At 42.0% G+C, this 22,974-nt stretch overlaps 1 protein-coding gene across 15 annotated transcripts in view; it reads right to left on the minus strand.

Moving 5' to 3' along the window:
- Positions 1-22,974, minus strand: part of LIMCH1 (LIM and calponin homology domains 1) — a 692,462-nt gene that overhangs the window by 61,876 nt on the left and 607,612 nt on the right. For 13 of the 15 annotated variants that reach the window (XM_029588765.1, XM_029588740.1, XM_029588731.1 and 10 more), the window contains 4 exons: positions 22,733-22,966; positions 12,488-12,587; positions 7,784-7,935; positions 3,961-4,066 (listed from right to left, as the gene is read on the minus strand). In XM_029588765.1, the coding sequence (XP_029444625.1) occupies positions 3,961-4,066; positions 7,784-7,935; positions 12,488-12,587; positions 22,733-22,966 (592 nt within the window). The remainder of the gene's footprint in view (positions 1-3,960; positions 4,067-7,783; positions 7,936-12,487; positions 12,588-22,732; positions 22,967-22,974) is intronic. The other 2 variants (XM_029588757.1, XM_029588796.1) reach the window with 2 other exon arrangements.

Consider the following 22,974-nt stretch of genomic DNA (forward strand, 5'->3'; position numbering starts at 1 on the left):
TTGAAAAAAATCAAAGTTTCTTGGTATTTTGCTGATTATTCCTACCAGAAATGGTACTGCTTAGCCAGACTGATTCCCTACAACTGAGTACACAGCACCCTGCCCGATGCCTGACACACACTGCCCCTGTAGCTTAATCGATCTCTCCATTGTTTAATAGGGAGGAGAAAAAGCAGAGCACAGGCCAGCACATTTCTCTAAGGGAAAGCCTACTAAAGTGTCACCAATGGGAGAATGACCACTTTTCTTGACTCACACTAGACAGCAGCACTCAGATTCAGGAGATGAACAGCAGAAAGAAAAATGAACCAGGCAAATTATATCCTTTTGTAAAATCTCATGCTCCACTTTGAAGTTCAGCATTATATTTGGTGACATCACAAGGTAAAACAGCTCTCTGCCAGCTGTGGGTCAGGAGCAGGTGCGTTTCTACACAAGCAGCAGGAAGGGCAGCTACAAACACTAGAGTCATCATCCATGTGCCAAAAAAAAAAAAAAAGCACTTTCCGATGCCCAGAAAGAGGGCACAACGGAAAGGACGCAGCGTTTACCTGACTGTGAGAAAAACTGGGAGCGCCGCCAGGAGTTCCGAACCTTAAGCGGAACACTGGCAGGGTGAGAGGACCCTAGGTCAGAGGGCAGAAAGATGGAAGGAAGACAGCGTGAAAACGAGGTTCTTTCCATGCAGGGCGGAACGCAGAGGCAGTGACAATGCTAGGTTCTAACTGAAGGCCATGCGAAGGGGGTACAATTTTAAAAAAGATTTACATGTGTAACTAAACCTCTATTGCAGCAATTTTCAATAGCTACAATTTTTCAATACAGGTAAAGTGCATCGACATGTGTAAAACCCATTTTTTAAGTGTGTAAATATTTTTGAAAATCAGGACCCTAAGAGTTAGTGATCTCAGTTTCTTTACATTCATTTTACAGGAGGTTGATCAAAATGTATGCCCTGAAGTGCTTTCTGATTCCAAGGACCAAGATTTGGTCATTGCCAACTGACTGGAAGGATGTATCTGAGGAAAGAGGGGCGTTCTTGTTCTTTTGCAATGAATCCAGACACACACATGGCCTCACATAGCCAGGCTGCTTAACTGACCAATCCTGTACAAATTCTGGTTTTGTCACACATACTGTGCTGGAGGTTATATTTTTTATGGAGTTCAACATGGGCTGTTATCACTCCATGATGGAGTTTAATATATCCCACTGGGCAGCATCAGTCCGAATATCACTTAAATAGTAGGAAGGCACCCACCTGAAGGCCACCCTCTCCCCCTGGCCTGTCAACCCGTCCGGAACCCTGCCAAATCTTTTATTGTGCTCGGGAGATCGGAATTATCATTCACGACCGAGGAGGAAAGGAAAGGTGGCCTTCTGGAGAGGGCCTTCCTAATTATTTTGCCAATTTGGGGGGAGGGGGGGAGGAAAGAGGTGGCTTGTGCGGCCTACGTGCCAGCAATGATTTCTAATTATTGTGTTGGGGAGAGGGGCTCAGCCAGCAGGGCCAACAGTTGTTTCACTGAGGTGAGGGCTCGGGCTGGCAGGCCTGCCTTTTTAAAAACTTTTTTTTTTTTACTGGGAATCATTATTTAACTAGCTAAGTTCTTTGAATATAGCCGGTTAAGGTTAAAGTTAGGCAGGAACACATTCCTGGATAACTTTAACCTTGCGGTCTGCAATTCTTGAATTAGTTGAATAACTTATTTGGCTAATTCCAAATATCGAGAATATAACTTATTCAGCTAACAACTCCAACCAAGGACACTCTTGCAATTACTCTCACTTATCTGGCTATTTAAAAGTTATCTGGATAAATGCCTTTGAATATCAACCTACGGAAGCAGTCAAGGGAGCTGAGCGCACTGTTTAACCCGCAGTTGGACGCGAGTTGTGTAGGTGCAACCTAATCCCCTTACGCAATAAGGGGATTGGCACTTCCACAACGCGCGGCAAAACTAACAGCGCTCATCACATGCAAATGCATGTTGATGAGGCTGTAACTCACCCGAAATGCAAAAAAAAAAAAAAAAAAAAAAAAAAAAAAAGCGACCAAAACGCAGTTTTGCACTTGGAAATTAACGCCTGCCTAGAGCAGGCGTTAATTTCTGAGCACTTCCAAAAGTTTAATACCATTGCGATATTAAGTAGGAGGAACTAAAGATTTAAAAAAAAAAAAAAAGTGCCAGCGGTCAGGTTCGGGAAACGGACGCTCAGTTAACAAGCATCCGTTTCCCGAACCCGTGGCCGTGTGCCAATTAGGAAAATGGATGCCGATAAATTCAGCATCTGTTTTCCTAACCAGCAGATGGGCGCTGACAGCCTATCGCTTACGGACTCCCGCTGTCAAGGAGGCGCTAGGAGCACGCAATTGACCCTAGCACCTCCTTGACAACACGACCCCTAATTTAAATATTGCATGGCGCCCCCAGGAGGTGCCTGGGATCACACTAGGAAAGCAGTCACTGAATACTCAGCACCCGCTTTCAGCATTCTTTTTTGGCATCGGCCCCAATGAATGAATTAGCAGTTACATTTTAATAATTATAGTATAGGGATTAGGGATGTGCAATCGTTTGATGATTAGGAAATTCGTACGATATTTCCTAAATCGTCAAGGATCGGGAAACAGATAAAACGATTGCATTTTCTCCAAATTTGTGCGCACTAAGCCGAAAAACGATTTTTCACGAAAAAAAATGCCGATCTGCAGGAATACGAGATTTTCCCACGGCCACACAAATCTCAAAGCGGAAACGATTGGGCACCCGATGCACATCTCTAATAGGGATTACTTCTTATTGTGTGCCCAGCTGAAATTTTGCACAGGATACAGACGGTTGAATTGCATGAAGACAAACAAAGTTATAAACATTTTAGGTGTGAAAGAGGCACTTCAGCCTAACCACCAAAGTCATTTGAGGACACATAGCGCTAACACAGTGTTATACACTCTCATAAGAAAAAATCTGCAGCTTGGCATAAGCAGAGATGCATTTGTTCCCTCCCCAGCTGCATCCCAAAACTCATTAGAGTGCGGCAGGGGAGGTACAAGCTCCCAAAGCAGCTCATAGACTTTCAGCATCCAAAGGAAATCCCCAGAATTATAGCGAAAATTTATAACAAATTATTTTCTCTTTTTTTGAAGGCTTATGGCACTATTATTCAGTCAAGTCATTTTCTGGTAGGTTTATTTAAACTTGTCAAGAAGAATTCAGCATCAAACACTGAGGAAGAGCTTGCTACTTTGCAGTGGCAATTGTTTGACAGATATTTCAGGCAGCGTATGTTGCATTGTCCTTGAAAACTGTAGCTGCATTTTTCTATCACTTTTAATAGGGCAATTTACACAGCTTATGTGCGGAAATTGCCAGTCTGAAAACCGCCCAGCCTGTATGCAGGCAGGCGGGTACTTTTACCTACATTGTAGTGGAGTCATCCCTGGGACAGGGCTAGGTCAAGAAAGAAAACTGTGTGCGTAATTTAGGATATTCTAAAGTATGTGCACAGTTTCGGCTGGAAAAAGTATCTGCAGAAAAAGTACACATTTCTGCCTGTGCTCTTCCCAGGGGCAATTTGCAAAGTCAAAGTCTGCGTGTACATTTCCGGTGAAAACTGATGCAAAAACCATGGGTTAAAAAGTGCCCAAGGATATTGCAGCAATGCGAGCCCCTCTACTGGCCATGTAAAAAGACAGGCAGCCTAAACTCGGCATCCTTCCTTTTTTCACCCATATTATGAAAGGGCACCAGATGGTGACCTGGACCATTGTCAAAATGATGACTGAGTTATGAATGGACTTACCCAGTCAATCTTATATATCTCTTATAACAGTCAGAAGAGCTGCGCTCTCTCATGCCTTTATCTGAAATTCTCTTACATTGAGATCTCAGCAATTGTCAGCTTACTGTTCCTATTTAAAAGTTCATAAAACTGAAAAACTCTTTTTTACCCTACCTTGCTGATCTGGTGTGTGAGGTATAACTTGGCAAGTTTCAGGAACAGTCTTGAAATACTCAAATACTCTGCCACCATCTTGGTCATCGGCCTTTGATGTCACTTCCTACCAAAACAATGGAAAAATAAACAATATAAAACAAGTGAGATATATGAGACTAAGACAATAGCAAAACTGTACACAAAACAGCCAGGTACATATTTAGGCACAGAGAGAGCTTGAAATCATCTGTATTTGCTGGCTTCTTGTTTTTTTTTTTTTAAACAAGATAGATATTACTCTTTCCAAAATTTATTATATTTTCTTTGAAAACAGAGGTACTTAACCTGACTTCCAACAGATGCATGGGAACAGTTTTTAAAAGAACTATTGAGCACAGACTTAAATGTCCACTATTTTGTTAACTTTGCCAGCAGTGATCATGGATTTATTAGAGTATAGTGAAATAATTCTTCACAGTGGATAACTACAAACAATCGTTTTGCCCACTATCAATACCTAGGCACAAAAAGTCAAGGCCACAGCTTTAATGCAGATATGATTTCAATGCAAACCAGAAAGGCTGGGTATCAGAATAGGGCAGTGATGGCCCGAGAGATGTCATTCAATGAAACAGCTTTTGGTCTGCCCTTTCCTTGCAGATTCGGTCAATGGAAAAAGGCAAAATAAAGTCATTATAAAGGCCTGTTTAGGGGCGCCAACTCCCCATAAGTCCAACATTAAGACTTATTGCTGGCACTGCACAGCTCTGTACAGAAGACAATCGCAAGCCAATGTAGGAGTCACATAAATCCTTCAGAGGTGCAGAAGTCAACTCCAAATGGGAATATAGAAGAGGCTGTTTTGGCCCCATGCATCTCTGCGAGATCAAAGGCCTGATTCACATACAGGTGAATTTTCTAAGGAGCAATACGCGCAAAAGTAACATCATCATAGCAATTTTCAAAAGCCCTTTACACGTGTATGGACAATTCAATGGCATATATTGTAGCAATTTTCAAAAGCTCACTTACACATGCAAAGTGCATGTACATGTGTAAAACCCACTTTTAAGAGTGTAAATGCTTTTGAAAAGGAGAAAAGCCTTAGCAAATCAATGGGAGAAAAGACTTAAAGATAAATTTTCAAAAGTTACATGTGTAAAAAAAAATACCTATTTTAGAAATCTCAGTATAACATGCAAATCAAGGTCCACAAGTAAATTTGCGTGTGTAAAAAAGGGGTGGCCAGGGGCATTCTGGGAAGGTGCCAACATTTACACGTGTAAGTTGCTATTTTATAAGCAATTTATACATGTAAATTTTCAAGTTTACTTGCATATATATTTACTCCTGCTCAATATCTGTAGTAAGTTATTGTTAATATCTTAAATGACTGGATGAGGATCTGGGTAAAATGGGGGAACTTCAGGCTGAAAGCCAGAGTGTCTTCATGAGCTGCAGATGGACTGGGCGAGCTGGCAGCTAATTGGTAAAACTGGCTAGTTGAATTGCGCACACATGTTAGAAAATCCCCTGACTTTATATAAGATAGTCAGATAAGTCTTAAAATGCTATTTATCTGGCTAAGTCAGATAGTCAGATAAGTTTAAAAGCGTTACTCACCCAGCTATCTGATTTAGCCGGATAAATAGTATTTTAAGATTTATCCGGCTAAGTAGCATTTTTAGATTAATCTGGCTACCTTACATAAGTCCAAAATGTGCTACTTAGATGGACAAGTAGCGCTTTTCATACTTAGCCGGATAAATCTGAATTTATCCGGGTAAGTGCCACTACTTAATTGGATAAGTTGAAACTTGCACAGCTCGTAGTTTTTACACACACATATATATATATATATATATATATATATATATATACTCGGATTTTATAACCTGGGCATATCATTTCCACGCAGGTTATAAAATACTGTAGCAACTTTGCGTGCAACCATATACGTGCATAAGGGCATGTGCGAGCAGCTTTGAAAGCTATCCTCTTAGTGTGCTGTCTGTGGGTGACAGAAGATCCAGTAAGCTGTGCAAATCTGCTGGCGAGGGGATGCAGGATGGCCATTCCCATTTCAGCTGCTGTGGGTCTTTCGATTTAAAATACATTAAAAAGTTGGTCTGAGCGAGCTGACACTTAGGCATGGCAACAAGTTTTTCAAACATATACTGGTTTATAATTATGGCTCTGGTCCTACCTATTCCGTCACCTGTTTTGCAAAGGCTTATTCTTTGTGCTTTTATTTAGTTTGAGCATTAGGAATACTCTACATTCTACAGTAGGAAAAACAATGTCTGCTTTGCATTCTCTCCAAAACTTGCCAATACAGTAACCATTTACCCAAGTCTAGGATGCTGAGTCATATCAACCACCAATTTGAATATCGCACTATTTCAGTGCTGGCTAAAACATTTGTATATGCTAAAACAAGTTTAGTCCGATGGTAGAAACTTGAAACAATACACACAACACCGTTCCCACCCCGTTGTCTTAAATCGAAAAAATTATAAAACTTTCAACTTGTCAACAATGACTCATTTAGATGAAAGTCTACGCAGACTCAAATATTCTTGAATACATTTCTCAGTATTAAAAAGACCATCATATATCCTGGGCAAAAACATTGCTGAGCTTATTTGAGCAATTATATCATTGCCTTGCTCATATTTATATAATCATCGGCCCTATGTCCATTTTTTATCAAGATTTTTGATTGCATTTAAAACACGTGGCATATTGGTGTGCAAGCTCGATTGTGGACTTACAGTTCATGAGCAGCTAAGTATAAAGATTTTATACAAAAAATGTTTTAAAAGTTGGTACTCCATCAGTTACTCTGAAGACTTCAAGGGATTAGACAAGCAAAAGCGCAGGCAATGGACTGGTAATGCTGTCATTTACGGCAATTTAAAAGTCCCTGAGCAGATCACAATGGCCACAGAATGTGCGACATTCATTGAGACTTACAACTTCATAATCTGGACATGAACGTTTTGGAGAATACCATGACCTGCCAATAACTTTTACAGGAAGCTGTGAATAGTTTAATAAATATACGCAGAAAACATCTTAGTGAGAAATGTATTTAAAAACAAATATTTTTGGTGCCCTGCAAACTAGAAGAAGAAAATTAATTTAATCTTTGTAAAAATAAAGAAAAAAAAACCCTCCATTATTTTAACAAGGCAGAATGGGTTAAGCCTGTTGACTCAATAGTGCCATCCAGTGCACTGTGGGAGATCAACATGACACTTCCTGATTTAAATCCCTCCTCTAGGTCAGAGGGAGATGGAAGACCTCTGCTGAGGAGGAGAAGTGGCACTAATCTTTATACTGCCTCACTAGTCGTAGAATAGCCTTAGAGAAGCTCTAGAGAGAACTGTAGGTTCTTCTTTCAGTCCTGCAGAAAAAGTGTATGAAGGGAAAAAACACAAAGTAATGGCTCAAAGCCATCCTCTTATCATGGGGTCCTGATGAAACCACAGGGCATCGCATGATCGGCAGGCATCACAGGTGGAATTGTAGGGGAAAAGCCGGGGCCAATTCTGATTAGCACCAGAGCAAATACAGGAATGGTGGAGTCCCCAGAAGGGCAAACAGACTAAGACATGGTAAGAAGTCAACAGACAAAAAGATGACAAGATATTTATTAAGTACCCCTGGGATCCCTTGAATTGATGGTGACTTAGTTCCTTCGGCATGATCATCTATGGAATTAATTGTACTCTTCCACTGAACATTCCTGTGCTTACAGCTCTTGTCAGTCAGCAGGTGGATTTCTACGTTTAGCTGCTGTTGCTTTCCTTTTCACAATCGAGGTTAATTTCCATACCTTTTGCGTAACTGCAACACACGTTTCTCCCGCTCCCCCGCTCTGATCTGTATCTTTAGCAACAGGTTCCTTAGGATGGTAACTCGGGGTAAACTCCAAGCTGGTCACGGAAGCGCTAAAATGTCCAGAAGCCTTTTCAGACTGCTTAAAGCCTGAAATCAGGAAGCAAAAGTATACATTACTTAAGAAATGTGATTTACAGGCAGGGAGGGGAATTTTCAAAACAGCCCGCATGGGGGTTAATGCCCACAAATAAAAAAAGCGGCAGCAGATTCTAGCCAGAATTCTCAAAGCAGATTTGAAATCCGCAAGTGCCCATGGAACCTCGCCCAGGACATACACACAAAAGTTACTCCTGCTTGACAGCAGCTGCAATTTTGTGCATGTAAATTTAACAGGCATATTTTCGAAATCCGCTGATCACAGAAATATCTTATTTACTTATTGAAAATTATTTATACTGCACTCTCCAAAAATATCTATGCAGTTCACAAAGTTAACATACATAAAATACAGCTTTCTTATAACTAAACCTAACACAATGGTCTAGCCTTCAAGTATTGCGTTCTCATCCAACAGTCGGCGGGTATCTAACAAAAGTTTTTAAAAAGTTAGTTGTTTCTAGGCGGATAGATGAATACTGGGGAAGGGAGTAGAGAGGAGCTGGCACTCTGCTGTGACAAAGGGACGATGATATGAGTGTGACAGATGCATTCTCTCTATACTGGTTTATGGCAGTCAGGAAACTAATTAAGAGTGGGGGAATGAGAGGTTTTAATTGTAATTTGTAATTTTAATTTAATATTTAGTTTAGTTTTAGGTCTTTATTGATGTTATAATTTTATATTTGGCTTTGTATATGAATGATTGATATTACTGTACACGACTAAGGGTAGGTTTTGTCCCTGGAATGGCAGTATGTTAGAAAATTAAGAAATAAAGGATGACAATTTGCATACCCAATTGTTTGGAAAGAATAGAGTTTCTTCATGGACTACTGTGTCATAAAAATAGTGGTCTGAGAAAGATATAAGAACATGCCATACTGGGTCAGACCAAGGGTCCATCAAGCCCAGCATCCTGTTTCCAACAGTGGCCAATCCAGGACACACTGCTATGAGCAAAAAGGAAACTCCATGTTAACCTATATTTTTAGAAGGGCTAGCCAAGCTAGTCTGAAGCACCAAAACTGACAAAGGGGCTGGTGGCACCTTACAGATTAACCGATTTATAGAGACATAAGCTTGCAAGGACAAGGGAACACTGTCAGATGTGACATTGTAAAGAACTGAAGACACCTTCAAAGCATATTTATTTTGTAAAAGGAAATGGACTTACAACAGCAATACTATCATGCAAGGCAGGCATACATGACCCTGGAATGTGTATAAATAAGCTTTTGCTTCATATCATGTGCTTTGATCCATTTGTCATTTAGCCCTCTACATTCAGTGTAGCAGTAGAAAATCAATACCATCCATCCATCCCCCAGTCGCTAAGGGGGTAATTTTCGGCCTACCCAGGCAGCTCGCAGGTCTATAGAAACAAGCTCATTTTCAAAGGGAAACTCCCTGAAGAATTTTTCTTTTGACGTCTGCCAGTATGCACCCCGTGGGTACAAAAATACCAGTAGACTTTGCACCTGCATTGCAGATGATGCAAAGTACATACCAAAAAATCTGCAAAATGAAATCACATCCTACACATTTTCTCCACTGACCTAATCCACCCCCTTTTTCTCTGCCAGTAAAAATAAGTACATTGTGAAAGAACAAACACACTTTTACCCACACTGAAGGAGAGGACATTGTTCAGAGGAAATTTATAGACTGGTAAACACAGGTTTATCCACAAAAAGGACGGCTTTCAAATTGTGAGCAGAAGTGTAAAATTTGCAGGTACTTTTTATCCACAAACTTTATGTCAGGCACAACAAATGGGGTTAGGTTTAAGACTGCAGTACCCAAAGACAGAGGTCCAGGGGTCCCCATCTGGAAATCAAAGAGCAGCAAGGAGAGCCCAAGTTTTTGGGTGCCTTCAAGTACAAACTTAGGGTGCGATTTAATGAATTATGTTAGGGGTTTCCTCAGTATGTGGTGAACAGCATTTACAAAGTCTTAATGTAGACATAACGCATGGTATTTCAAGTGCTGTGCATTAATTCCCCCCCAGCAAAGCACAAGTATGGTAATGAGCTACTCTGCAAGAAAGGCAGCTCATTACTAGTAAATCTAATGCAAATTAATTAACACGGCCTGCAAAATTTGCAAGCCGCATTTAGAGGAAAATTAGCTACACCTCTTTTTCCAGGAGCATCGGGACAATAACACATGCTCTTGGAGGTCTCCACAAAGGGCCTGGAGCAGCCCGCATATCTCCCTTCCCAGCTATGTGCAAATCCCAGGTGGTCTTGAAACTCCGATCCAAACCCTCCACTGAAGAGGCCAAAATATTAAAAATATGAAAGAAAAGTTAAAAAGTGATGTTGGTCCTGCATCTCCTCCCAAACCCACCTAATTGTAGCAAAAAATGACTCCCCCTACACCTCCTACCTCTCCCTCAACCAACCACAATCCGTTACCTGATGATTCCAGGTGGTTTAATGGCGCCTGCAGCACCCTGCAGAGCTCCTGGCTTGGCGCCATCGTTATGAAAATGGCACTGGTCGACTGCATACCTTTGCCTCTATCATGTGTTGGGACAAAGGTCACCAAGTAGCCAACCTGTGCCATTTTGACAATAACTGCACTGAGAGCCTGGAGTCCTATAGGGTGTCCCAATCTCCACTAAACCACCAGGGATCATCGGGTAATGGACTGGAGGATATTGGGGGGGGGGGGGGGGGGGGAGGTATGGGGGAGAGTGTTTTGGGCTACAAGGTGACAGGGCCAACAATGCCAATTTTTACATTTTCTTTAATGTTTTTAATACCTTGGGCACCTCAAGAGGTGATGGGAAGGGGGAAGAGGTCTCAAGGCTCCCAAGGTTTTTCAAGCAGCAATAGAGGTTAATTTGGGCTGCTCATGTCCTTTAAAACATGGCTCAGGGATGTGCTGCTTCTAGGGGTTACCCGGTGGTATTTCCCCCTCCACCTTAGTAAGCGACCCTTTAGATGGTAAGCCCTCTGAGAACAGTGAAATAATTATTGTAGCTGGATGTAACTCACCTTGAGCTATAAATGAAAAGATGTCAGCTAAAACTAAATGTATGTAGAGACCTCCTGGCCTCCATTAGATGGCCCTAGATCCCTGTCCTCGGCGGGGGGAAACTGTTTCCTTGCAGCGACTCCCCTTGAAGCTGGCTGTGAATGGTAGCTCCTTAGTTCATTTGGGAGGGGCTAGTTACTCTTGTTGAGTATGGTCATCTTGAGTTGGCTTCTGAAGAGTTAAGGAGCCGGGTTTGGGAGCTCGTTGTTTTGAGGAGATACATGCAGTGCGCACCCCTTGTCTGTCAGGTTCTCCCTCCAGTTTAGGGCAAACACACTTTGGGTGCGGTTTGGGCAATGTTTTGGGATTTTATCAGGGGCGAGACTCTCCTCCAGTTCTGAAGAGGGACCAGACCCGAATCCAGGGGCCAGAGGTGAGGCGACCTGTGTATATCCATTTCCCTGAAGTGGAAGGCAGCAGTGACTCAGCAGCATAGAGAAATGTTTTAGAGAATTTGAAAAGCGTTTTGCAAGGAGGTTTAGTGCCACCCCCTCCTCACGGTTGAAGCTGGACTATATATTGGCCTGTTTTGTCTAGCAGCAGACCTATCTTAATAGGAGGTCACATCAGAAGGGGTCCGGTGAGGGGAGAGGAACTTTGGAGATCCACAATGAGATCTTCACTCTATGGGACACAGGACACAGGCTGGAGACTATTTTGACTCATGCGGACCTCAGGTATATTTTTGTGGCTAAGGGGATCCTTTATGTTCTTAGGGATTTCCATGCACAACTGGGATATCTTAGCCTCTCACAGTCTGAGGAATAAGCTCTATCCCAAGAACTATTCTGAGGACACATACACAGAGTAGAGAAGAGCTCAGTGAAAGAAGCCAGCTGTAATTACAGATATATAGTTGACCATTAATTTCTGATTGATTGATCTTTATTTACATTGAAGAGAATCATACTAAACTTATTTTGAACACCCAATACTGTGTCCTGTCTGGTCCCTGCAACATCATCACAGAGTGAAAGAAAGGGAGAGACATCATACAGTCACATACAGGAAGGATAATCACACCACCGCCTGGGCTTAGAAGGTTAGCCTTCCCTTCCCCCCCTCAGAGAAAGGACCCACACCTTGGGACAAGCAAAGAGAGGGAAATGTGCCTGGGGAAACAGCACCAAGAGATAAATACTTATGGCCCTTTGGGATATGATACCCCCACCATTACTGCACCATCACATGCTTACTTTCATGAAGTTCTTAAAATGGCTCATTATTGAAACACTGCTACAATTTAAAAAAAAAAAAAAAAAAAAAAAAAAAAGGCAGTTCTGCAGGTTGCAAAACACAAATCTAATGCATTCCAAACATTTGAAAGGTTGATGGTTTATGGGTACATATACATCCAGCAATTTTCCCATGCAGCCTCTAGATGTCAGTAGGAATCTACAACACTCATGTCTGGATACTGAAACACTTTCAGAAGGAAGTACAGGGCAAGCCGTCCCCAAGACCAGCAGCCCAACATTAAAAGACTTTGAGCACCAACCTTCTGGTAAGACGAGTTCCAAATTCTGCCATTCCGCACAGACTGCAGAATCTGTCTCTTCCCTCTGGTTTGCTGCTTCTGTTTCTTCTCGGATGGTGTCCTGCCAGAGAGAAAATGATCATTAAAGGGCATCAGCAATACGAATCATCCTCTGCCTTCATGAGAGCAAGAAAGGAAGTGAAAACCAAGTTTATGCATGGGTTTTCTAGCATTTTCAATATTTAAAGCTAAAAAGCACTATCATCTTTATCAGATCAAGATCTTTTTTTATATATATTACAAAAAAATATTACTAGTAAAGCAGCTGTTACAGAAAATAGGGTATCGCATACAGAACTATTACAAAAAAAAGGCAAAACATAAGAGAAGATCATATAACTAAATCACTGCAATACCCTCCATTCAGACTCAATACTGAAGAGCGGAGCCAACAGAAAACAGGAAAAATCAAGTTAATTTTCAATAAGGAACATGCTAGGCCTTTTCATTCTTCTCCACAAGTGTGCACCTGATCAGTGCATGATCACAGAAATTTTCGTGCCTTCAGATAGGGGAATGGAACCAGTTGCTAAGTGCTTTTTTTTTTTTTATGCACTGGAAAGCACTAATACCCATCTTAAATAGTTCTTCAGTGAAATATTCTGGAATATTTTTCATTGTACTTTGGTTCAACTCCGAAGGGGGAGAAATGGGAACAGCAAGCAGAAGTGCTTCATGTAGGATACTAAATGGGGACCAGCTGACAAAGTCACGAATAATGAAAAACTGTGGGAGAACATTCAAGCAAGAGCAGCCACAGTGGGGGCGATTCTCAAAACTGTGCAGGTGGGTGAAAAGTCACTGGGTACATTTTACCAGCCATATTTGCATCAGTTTTCAAAGGAAAAATACACACGGACTTTTACTTTGAAAGTACCCGCACAGATTTCCACCTGCTTTTTCTGAACAAAACTACGGGCATAGTTCTGAAACTATACGAGCAGTTTTAACCCCAGCCCGGGAATGCCTGCGCTACAATGTGGGTTAAAAGCACAGGCCTTCTGGAAGTGTGCACATAGTCTTACTCGCATACAGGGTGTGCAATTATCAGGCAAGTGATTTACATGGATAAAATGCTTTTTTACTCCCTGAAATCCTTCAGAAAATTGCCCTCAGAATGACTGCTTTTGAAATTGAAAAAGAGTACAGAGCAAAATGTAAGTATTATATGTTCACAGAGGAAGTTTCAAACTGCAGCAGCATCCCCCTTGTCTGGCTCAAGTGATGAAAGTTTAAGACAAACATTTCTCATTTTCAGCCCACATATCTTTAACAACAAGGTAACCAAACTTTATCCTTCGGATTTTCAACTAGATCATATTTTCAGGATATCCGGAACTAATATTAATGTAGCAGTGTCTGTGACTTTAGAATAAATACAATACTTTTTATCCAAATATAATAGACTTCTATTTTCTGTTAATGTTTGTTGCACATATTAGATTTAAGAACCAAGCTAATTTGCATATTTTGATTATGCTTTAAACTAGGGCTGGTCAAGAAACAAGAGCCAAATTTAGTAAGCCCTGCTCTTAAGGATAAGGAATTTTAAGTCCAATGTATATGTACAGAGAAGAGCACAGCAGAAAAAGTGGCTTATGGTAGACATAAGAGGAGATAGCCAAGAAAGGAAGTAAGAAGGTGGCAGAGGACACAATAATCAATCTAAAACTATAATGCTTGTAATATATATTATATGACAGAAGGCTAGTTATTCAAAATGCACAGGGCTCATCCAAATATGGGAGTTGGAACAAATTTTCAGCTTTGGTGGAAAAAAAGAACCATATCCTATATTTAACGCACGCAATTCAGGAGTTCTACATATCTCTGTAGAAACAAATAAACCCCCTTCATATGAATTTTTAGATCTGGCTCCACTCTGAAATGTACGAGTCTCATCATTTCTTTCCTTATATGCAATGCCAACATCTGAAATTGGGGAGAGGAAACTAAATGAGCATGATCCTGCTGTGATGCCATCATGAAGGAAAAGCAAGAAGTGAAAAATGCTTGACCACACTTCAATTGCCACTCTGCCTCATTTAAATGTGGTCAAAAATGCTTATGCGGCACTACTCCATAGAGTCAATGATAAAAAACATTAACAGAAAATAGAAGTCTATTATATTTGGATAAAAAGTATTGTATTTATTCTAAAGTCACAGACACTGCTACACATACATTTGAGAAGGCTGATATAATTGTAGCAAGCATCATGTGCTCAGGCACATTTTGCATTGTTTCCAGTCCCCTATAACCAGCACTACATATGAAGGTGCAATGTTCTTTTCATAAACATCTCTCCATTCCACAATTCTGAAGTATCATGCCCCGTTCCATATACCTCTTTTAGTATGACTTGACATCCCTAAATTGCTTAACAGTACACAATAGGGACTGAGTAGTTGAAGGTAAATGGGGAAAAGAGAGGCATCTGGTTAGGACAACATACTCTTTATCTGGCTGTCATCTCTTTGAGAACGTGCTCTCTCTCATAGAAACTCACTGGCTAGACGTGCATTACAGGCATACTAGACCACCATCCACAAAGGAACAGACAAATGTTGATACCAAGAAGTGACAAATGCCACTGGGTCTACAATCACCCTTTGATAGGAGTAAGGAGGATATCACTCTTTTCAAAGTTACTTCTTCTGCATTTAGTATAGGACTAAAAGTATTTTGATTGAGACTAACCATTTCCCACACAGATTTCAAAAGATGATGGCCAATCACATGTACATCAAAAACCAGTGTTGCTGGAAAAATTAAAGATTTGGGGCAAGTTGAGGCTTCTATAATGATGAAATCTCTGCAGAAAGGTTAAGTGCCTTTTATTTATTTATAGCTTTTATATACCGAAGTTCAAGTAACAGGGTTACTTATCAGTTCGGTTTACATTCCAACAAGCACGCAAACAATGACAACAACTGTCTTACATTGAACAGGGAAGCGAACTTGGATGAACATAACTTTTAGAATGAATGCAGCACCAATCTTTTAGTCAAAACATGAGGTTCTCCCACCACATGTGTCATAGGATTACTTGATTGATTCTAGAGATTGCAGCTGCAAACCCTGTCTGCCTGACCATCCAGGGATAAAGGCTGCACCCCACCTTCAGCTGGTGCTCTCAGACTAGTATATGAGACTTAAAAAGGAGATATCCTGGAGAGTTGTCCTTCCTTCCCCTGTATGTACATGATTATTTTCATATTTGAACTTAGAATGTATTAAGTAAACATTGGGTGAATACCTTCCATGAATGTGACCTATTCATTAATTTTTCTATCATTAGTCTCGGATTACAGATTAAAGGGCTATAATAGAAACTGCTCTCCAGTCATCTTTGTGGCCAAGTCCAAGGGCCTTTACTCAGTCCTCATCCTCCTTGACCGATCTGCAGCTTTTCACACTATTTATCGGTTTACTCCTTGACATGCTGCACTCAATTTGATTTTGGGACTCTGCTCTATCTTGGTATACACTTCTTACTGCTCCCATTGTACTTTTACTGTATCCTCTGATGATTCTTCCTTCACCACTATTCCGCTATCAGTTGGTGTGCCTCAAGACTCTGTCCTGGGTCCTCTTCTCTCTTCTATTTACACGTCTTCCCTTGGTGGTCTAATCTTCTCCCATGGCTTTCAGTATCATTTTCATGCTAATGACTCAAAGATATACCTCCCTACGCCATAAATTGCACCACAAATGCAGTCCCAAAGTTCAGCCTGCTTGACAGACTGGATATCCTACCACCTTAAACTTAACATGACAAAATGGAACTTGTCTTCCCCACAAAACTCACTTCCCATGTTCCTTTTTCCCTGTCTTTGTGAATTGCATGCTCATCCTCCAGTTCTCTCAGCTTGTGCCCTCTGGATACTTTCAGATACAGGTTAGAGACAGTCAGAAGTCCAGCAGGTTGCAATAAGAACCGTGGCAGGCTTGAGTAGCAAGTTGCAGTGTGGGCAAGAACTGGAATTAGGAACAGTTGAACAGAAGCAGGCTTAACTCAGAAGCTGGACTTACAGGTTGGAAGCTGGAGTCAGTAGCAGATTCACAATGAAGCAGGCTTGGAAAAGGAACAAATTACTCTTGATTCCAGTTTCTGGCCTGTAAGTTGCACCTTCAGAAAGTAGCAGGTTCTGTAGTAAGAGGCAGGTCAACCGCTGCAAACAGCTTCCTGCTTCCAGCAACTCCTTTTAGCCAAATCCCAATCAATCCCCATTACCCATGGGTGTGGCCTCCTGGTCTCTGAGCCAGATTTCTCTCCTACCACTTCTGCTAGCTTCAGGTGCTTGGCTGTTTAGCATCTAAGAATCCGGTCCTGAACTTCAGAGCCAACACCTGTTCAAGCACCTTTTGGGGTCTCGTACTGACAGCCCGTAACCTCGGGGTCATCTTTGATTACCCTCTCTCCTCTATACACATTTGAAACTGCTAAAGTGTCAGTTCTCTCTATAACATTGCTGAACTCTATCCCTACCTTCCTGAGAATGCTATCAAAATACTCATCCACTCTTATAGCCTCCCTTTTAAACTACTGCAACTTGCCCTTTCCTGGATGCCCACTGAACTGCGTGCCTCCATTGCAATCTGTTCAAAATTCAGCTGCACGACATCTTTCTTTAGTGTCGCTATGACCATGTAGCCCCTCTTTTCAAGTCACTGCATTGGCTCCCTCTCCACTTTTCTTACGCGCCTATAAATGCTTTTGCTCTACAGCTCATTTCCTATCTTCTCTTCTCTCCTCCTACATCCTTCCTCGTGAACTCCGTTTATCCGGCAAGTTGCTCTTATCTCTGCCTTTCTCTCCTGCACAGCCAGCTCTGGACTCTGCGCTTTCCCCCTTGCTGCACTATGTGCCTGGAACAGATTTCCTGAGTCCATAAGTCATGCTCTGTCTCTGGCTGTATTCAAGTCCAGTTTAAAAACTAATCTTTTCAAAACTACTTTTAAATCCTGAAGTACTTCTTTATCGAACACATCCTACAGACTCTTGTCATGTATGTTTGTTTTGATTAGATTGCATGCTCCTTGGAGCAGGGATGGGCTCCTATGTGTGTCTGTGCATATGCAGCATTGCGCACATTTAATAGCACTTTAAAAGTGCTTTTTCAGATCAGTGAAAAAGAGGTCCAGATCCTGTTCATGGTCCAGGGGCGTGTCAAGTTTATTCTGTGTCCAGGATACTGAGTCTATGACCGTTGGGTTGGTAGGATGCCCTGGTTGCTTCAGAAAATCACTGCTCACCAGGGGTGAAGCACTGAAGCTTAATATAAAGCTGGGCAGTGAGAATCTTTTTTTTTTTTATTGCATCAATAGTTTGTAAGACTGTAAATGTGTGTGGGTCTGAGTGTCTACCTGCAAGTGTAAATTCATAAGTGCATGCTCAACTGCATGGTTTCTGTGCCTACTTCATGCATGTGATTCCAGATGAGTTGTCAAATATTTACATTGCTTGTCTGTTATTGTGTAGTGTCAATAGCAAACTTCTTGAATATTCATTAATTTCCCCAAATATACAGAACGTAAGCACACATTTCCAGGAAGATGTACTGGTCAACATTGTAAAGCTGAGTAAGAATATTTAAGGTCCCTTTAAATAGGGACAGAGGGGCTGATCAGCAAGTACTATGAACTAATGAGCAGATTATCTGGATTTGATTCATAGGCCCCATTTCTGGTACCTAGGTTAGTCAGGAATATTGCAGAAGCAGCATTTACAGCACGGTCAGGGGGAGGGTGTGTATATGGGGCTTTGTGGTGACACCTATTGGTTGGATTTATGGTGCATATGTACAGGGCTCTGGAGGGAGATATGATATGTAGCCCATGGCCAAGCTAGTCACAGTAATGGCGGAGGTAAATTGGGGGGGGGGGGCAGTTATAAAATAGGGGCAAGATCGTAGGTAGTAATGAATGAAATCTCATGGAACTGTAGCCCAAAAAAGGCCCATTCTAATTGAGCTGGAAGCCCAAAAGTGCTTCAGGAAACTACTAGGCCAAAAAAAGATAAATGTGTGATAGTGAGAATAATCCTAGGGGATACAGATCACAAGGAAATGTAAAGCTAATATTTGCAGCTACAGTTACAAAGAAAAGTCATTATAATAAGACAATATATAAGCTAAGACTGCTAAGTTTAGCATAACTATTTATAGTATGCCTATGATTAGTATGGAATAGTGGGATTGAGATGGGAGGGATGTAAAGGGAGAGATACTTGTTTTAATTATAAGAGTGTAGTGTGCTTGATTTGTTGATATGGGATGGGGGATTGATTTTGATTTTGCTGTATTACTGGGAGGATAGATGAACATGATCAGAGAAAGGAGGAAGGCCATAGGTGGTACTGTAAGACTGAAAGGCGACAAGCAGCAATGGGTGGAGAGAGAGAGAGAGGGGGGGGGGGGAAAGCAGAAATGCTAAACAAGTACTTCAGTTCAGTGTTTATGAAAGAAGACCTGAGGGGTAGGACGACTATTGCTGGTTGGCAAGAATATAGATGGGAGTGGGGTAGATATCACCCCATTTACAGAAGAGAACTAGCAAAACAAGGTGGACAAGGACATGGGGTTGGATTGGATACATCCAAGAATACTAAAAGAACTCAGAGATGTACTGGTGGGCCCGCTAAAGGACCTCTTCAATAGATCATTGGACTGGTACTGGAAGACTGGAGAAGAGCGGCGGTGGCCCCGCTTCACAAACGTGGTAGCAGAGGAGAGGCTGGAAACTACAGGCCAGTTAGCCTCACCTCTGTGGTGGGAAAATTAATGAAGACTCTACTTAAGGAAAGGACAGTGAACTGTCTACAGTCCCATGGATTGCTGGATCCAAGGTAATATTGCTTTATCAAAAAAAGACTGGGTCAAATGAATCTGAATGTTCTGACTGAATGACTAGAGAACGAGATCAAGGGTGATCATTTGATGTGGTTTACACATGTGCCCTGTAGCCTTAAACCGATTTAAGCAGCTAGCTCAAGACTTCTTTGCTGTGTTGGTCAATTTTAAATTGCCACCACATCCATGAAGGGTTTGACAAGGCAGATGGCACTGGCAATGGTATAGCTGTTTCATCCAAGTCTATCTACTCACGCTCAAATCTTTTACCCCAAACAGTTACATAGCAATGAAGTATAGCATTATCTGCTCTATTTTCATAAACCCACTCAGTGGGAAATATAACCAAGTACTTTTACCCAGTTATCTTTTGCCAGACAGGTTATTGGCTGAGAATTTTCTTAAATCTAGCCAAGGAAAATTTGCTTGGCTCTATATAGGCCTGTTAATTTTCTGCTCAAAGCTAACTAGGTAACTTGACTGGCTAGTGCTGAAAATCTGACTACATTCACCCAGCCTCACTTCTGGGCTTGCCCCATTGTGCTCTCTCAATTCCTTCACATCTGCGCTTGCTACTCTTTCTCCCGTCTATCTCTCCCTTCTCCCACTCTTCTTCTTCTATTCAGCCCTGTCTTTCCTCGATGTTTTCCTCCTCATTTTTATCCTTCATTTTCTAACCTGTCTCTTCTCTCCTTCTTCCACCTCTCATCCCAGCATCTCAGACAGGATCATCCTGCTTCCCAAAGGGGTGGGAAGGAGAATGAGGTCACAAGGGAGGGAAGGAGAAATTCCCCAGCAGCAGTGATAGGAGGGCCTAGTCTCAAAAGGCATTGGTAGTGGCAAAGGGAGGCCATGGGGTCAGGGAAGCATGGGAATCTCTGGGCTCCAGTGACAGTAGGAGATAGCTGTAATGGCAGAGAAGAATCCCCAGGTCCCAGCAACCACAAGTCGTCATGTGCCTAGGGGTGGAGATAAGCAGACATGGGTAGACTCAATGGCAGGAATCCCACCAAAAAAATAAATAAATAAAAACTGGCCAGGAGCCCTCCCCCGAAACCTTGGTTCCTTCTCTTTCCCCCCTCTCCCCCCCACTACCCTCAAGGACCTAGCCTACCTCTCTCCCCTCCTCCACCACTATAGACTAGTTCCTTCCCCCATCAGACCTCATTTCCCTTCCCACTCATCTCAGCAATCCCTAGTGCCGGTAGCTAAGAGAGGGCAGTATAAGGAGCATGCTGTAAGCAAGCGAGGACCCCCATGAACCCACGGTAGCCCTGCCTCCACTAACTCTGGTTACCTATTTGTGGGGGTTGGGGGGGTGGGTAGGCTGGGTCACCATGAGTTCTGTGAGTGTGAGATGAGCTTGTAGAAGAACAGGGAGCTAATTATTTGATGTTTTGCATATGATACTAAACTAGATTTAGACAACAGGTCGAAGACTAATTGAAGTACTGAACAATATTTTGAACAGCCTAGGAGATGAGCTGTTGATTTCATCAGAAAATGCAGATTGATCACAGCAAGAATTCAGACCAACATCTGTTGCTAATTTCTACAAAAACAGCCATGTTTATATATAGCCAGTTGCATACATCCTGATTGTTCACATGATACATTTGAATATACATGTGCAGTGTATTCCTATAAAAAGACTTCAAGATCTAATGAAATAGTGACAAGTGCTTGAAAGCATCTCAAACAATATAAAATAGCACTGTTATATTGTATCATCAGAGACAGAGAGAACAAGAAGAGAGAAGAATTTCTGCATCTCAGTGCTCTTCCAGAGTAGAGATCGCCCCATTGAATTCCTAGGCTGGCCAGCTGGTCTCCATAGTATCTGATGAAGCATTAGAGATACAGGAATCTGAAATTCTACTCTACTTTATTCTCTATGTACTCTGATGATCACAAGATAATAATATGAAGACATATACAAGTGTTATTGCTTAATTGTATTATTTAGTTTGATAAGAAATACATTTTTGTAGCATTGAAACATTTTAACAATTATTCCATTCATTGATTATACATTTTATGCTAAAGCATGCTATCTAGTGTCCAAAGAAAATATAGTAAAATATAGTAAAACGTATTTTACAATTTGATTACATATTTTAAATTTATTAGAAATAAGAGTTTGATAGTCTCACAGGCCCAGCACAATACTTCTGCTGCATTTCCCTAGTTACTAGCACTAAGTGAGTCTGACATGAGAAAGGGAAGAGAGGTGGGAGGAGGGTATACTGGGAGAGGCATGGGTGTCTGCTACTGGGGTGAGGTGGGGAAGGTAGGGTGGGGCATTGGGGGAATATGTGGTCTCGAGCAGGCTGGTGGCAATTATATTGCTGTTTTAAAGTCCTTCTGGCCACCAGGCTCCCTTAACTAAAATCAGCCAGGCCAGGTGATTACCAATGTTACAGCTAGGGCTGGTAAATCCCCACAGGGGCAGTTCAGGACTTCGGAGCAAGGCAAAGAGCTGGAGAATCTTCTGCCTGTACCAGCCACCTCCCCCCGCAGGTTGGACCCTTGGGTTCTGGCAGCCAGCAGGACTTAGGCTGGAACTTGGAGTCTGAGGTAGTGCAGGGCTAGATACAAGGGCAAGGCATACGTGGAATAGGCTAGATAGGCTGGGAAAACTAGGTCAGCGCAAGGCACAAGCAATACAGGGTAAGATCAGACCAGACAAGAGAGACAAGGATAGGACAAGACAGAATAGCTTAAGGATCTCGAAAGCCTAAAGGCAACAGTCTAGGAAGAAGGCCTGAAAGGCACAAGACAAGGCTAAGCAGGATGACAGAGGCTACAAGGCAAGGCAAGGCTAGGCAAAAGGCCAGAGAAGACCCACAAGGCAAGGCTAGAGCAGGAGGCCTGAAAAGGCCACAAGACAAGGCAAGGCTAGATGGAGCTGGAAGGCCCAGAAGCCAGAGAGCAGTCCAAGGCAGAACGGGACCAAGCAGAGAGCAGAGGAGACTCAATGAAAAGGCTCTGAGCTTTGCAAGAGGCAAGGTTAAGTAAACTGAGCCCTGCTGAGTCATGGAACCACAGAGACTCTGATGGGAGTAAAGCTGGAATAGCGTCATGGTGACCTCTGATGGTGGGGCAGCATCATAGTCACGGTATGAGGAGGCTGCACAGCAGCTTAAATCGTAACAACTGACTTAACAGCCCTATACACTGCCACTGCCTCACTGTCATGGAGAAAAGCCTTTTAACTTTTGAGGTGGCTAAGCTAAAGTGACTAACACCTCAAAACCTTTTCTGGTTTTACTTAAAATGCAGTATAAACGTAACTGCTCATGAATCTTAAAAGGTGTGAGAGAAAAAATGAGTGTTAACAAGTAAAGCGTACATTGTGTTCACTCCTTACTGTCAGCTCTTTGGACACACTGTTAGATTTAGGGTTCTTTAAACTCAGCTCAACATTCGCTGTATCCTGTTTTGGCTCTGTTGGAGACTCAGCCACTCTGGCCACACCTTCAAACATCTGAGATCTGCTTAGTGATGGAGCAAATGCTGCACATCCTCTCTCTCTCTCCTCAATCCCATTGCAGACTTCCCCATTCATGCTCTCTTTTCCATCAACCTGAAGAA

This window comes from Rhinatrema bivittatum, chromosome 1, assembly GCF_901001135.1.
Source record: "Rhinatrema bivittatum chromosome 1, aRhiBiv1.1, whole genome shotgun sequence".
NCBI lineage: Eukaryota > Metazoa > Chordata > Amphibia > Gymnophiona > Rhinatrematidae > Rhinatrema > Rhinatrema bivittatum.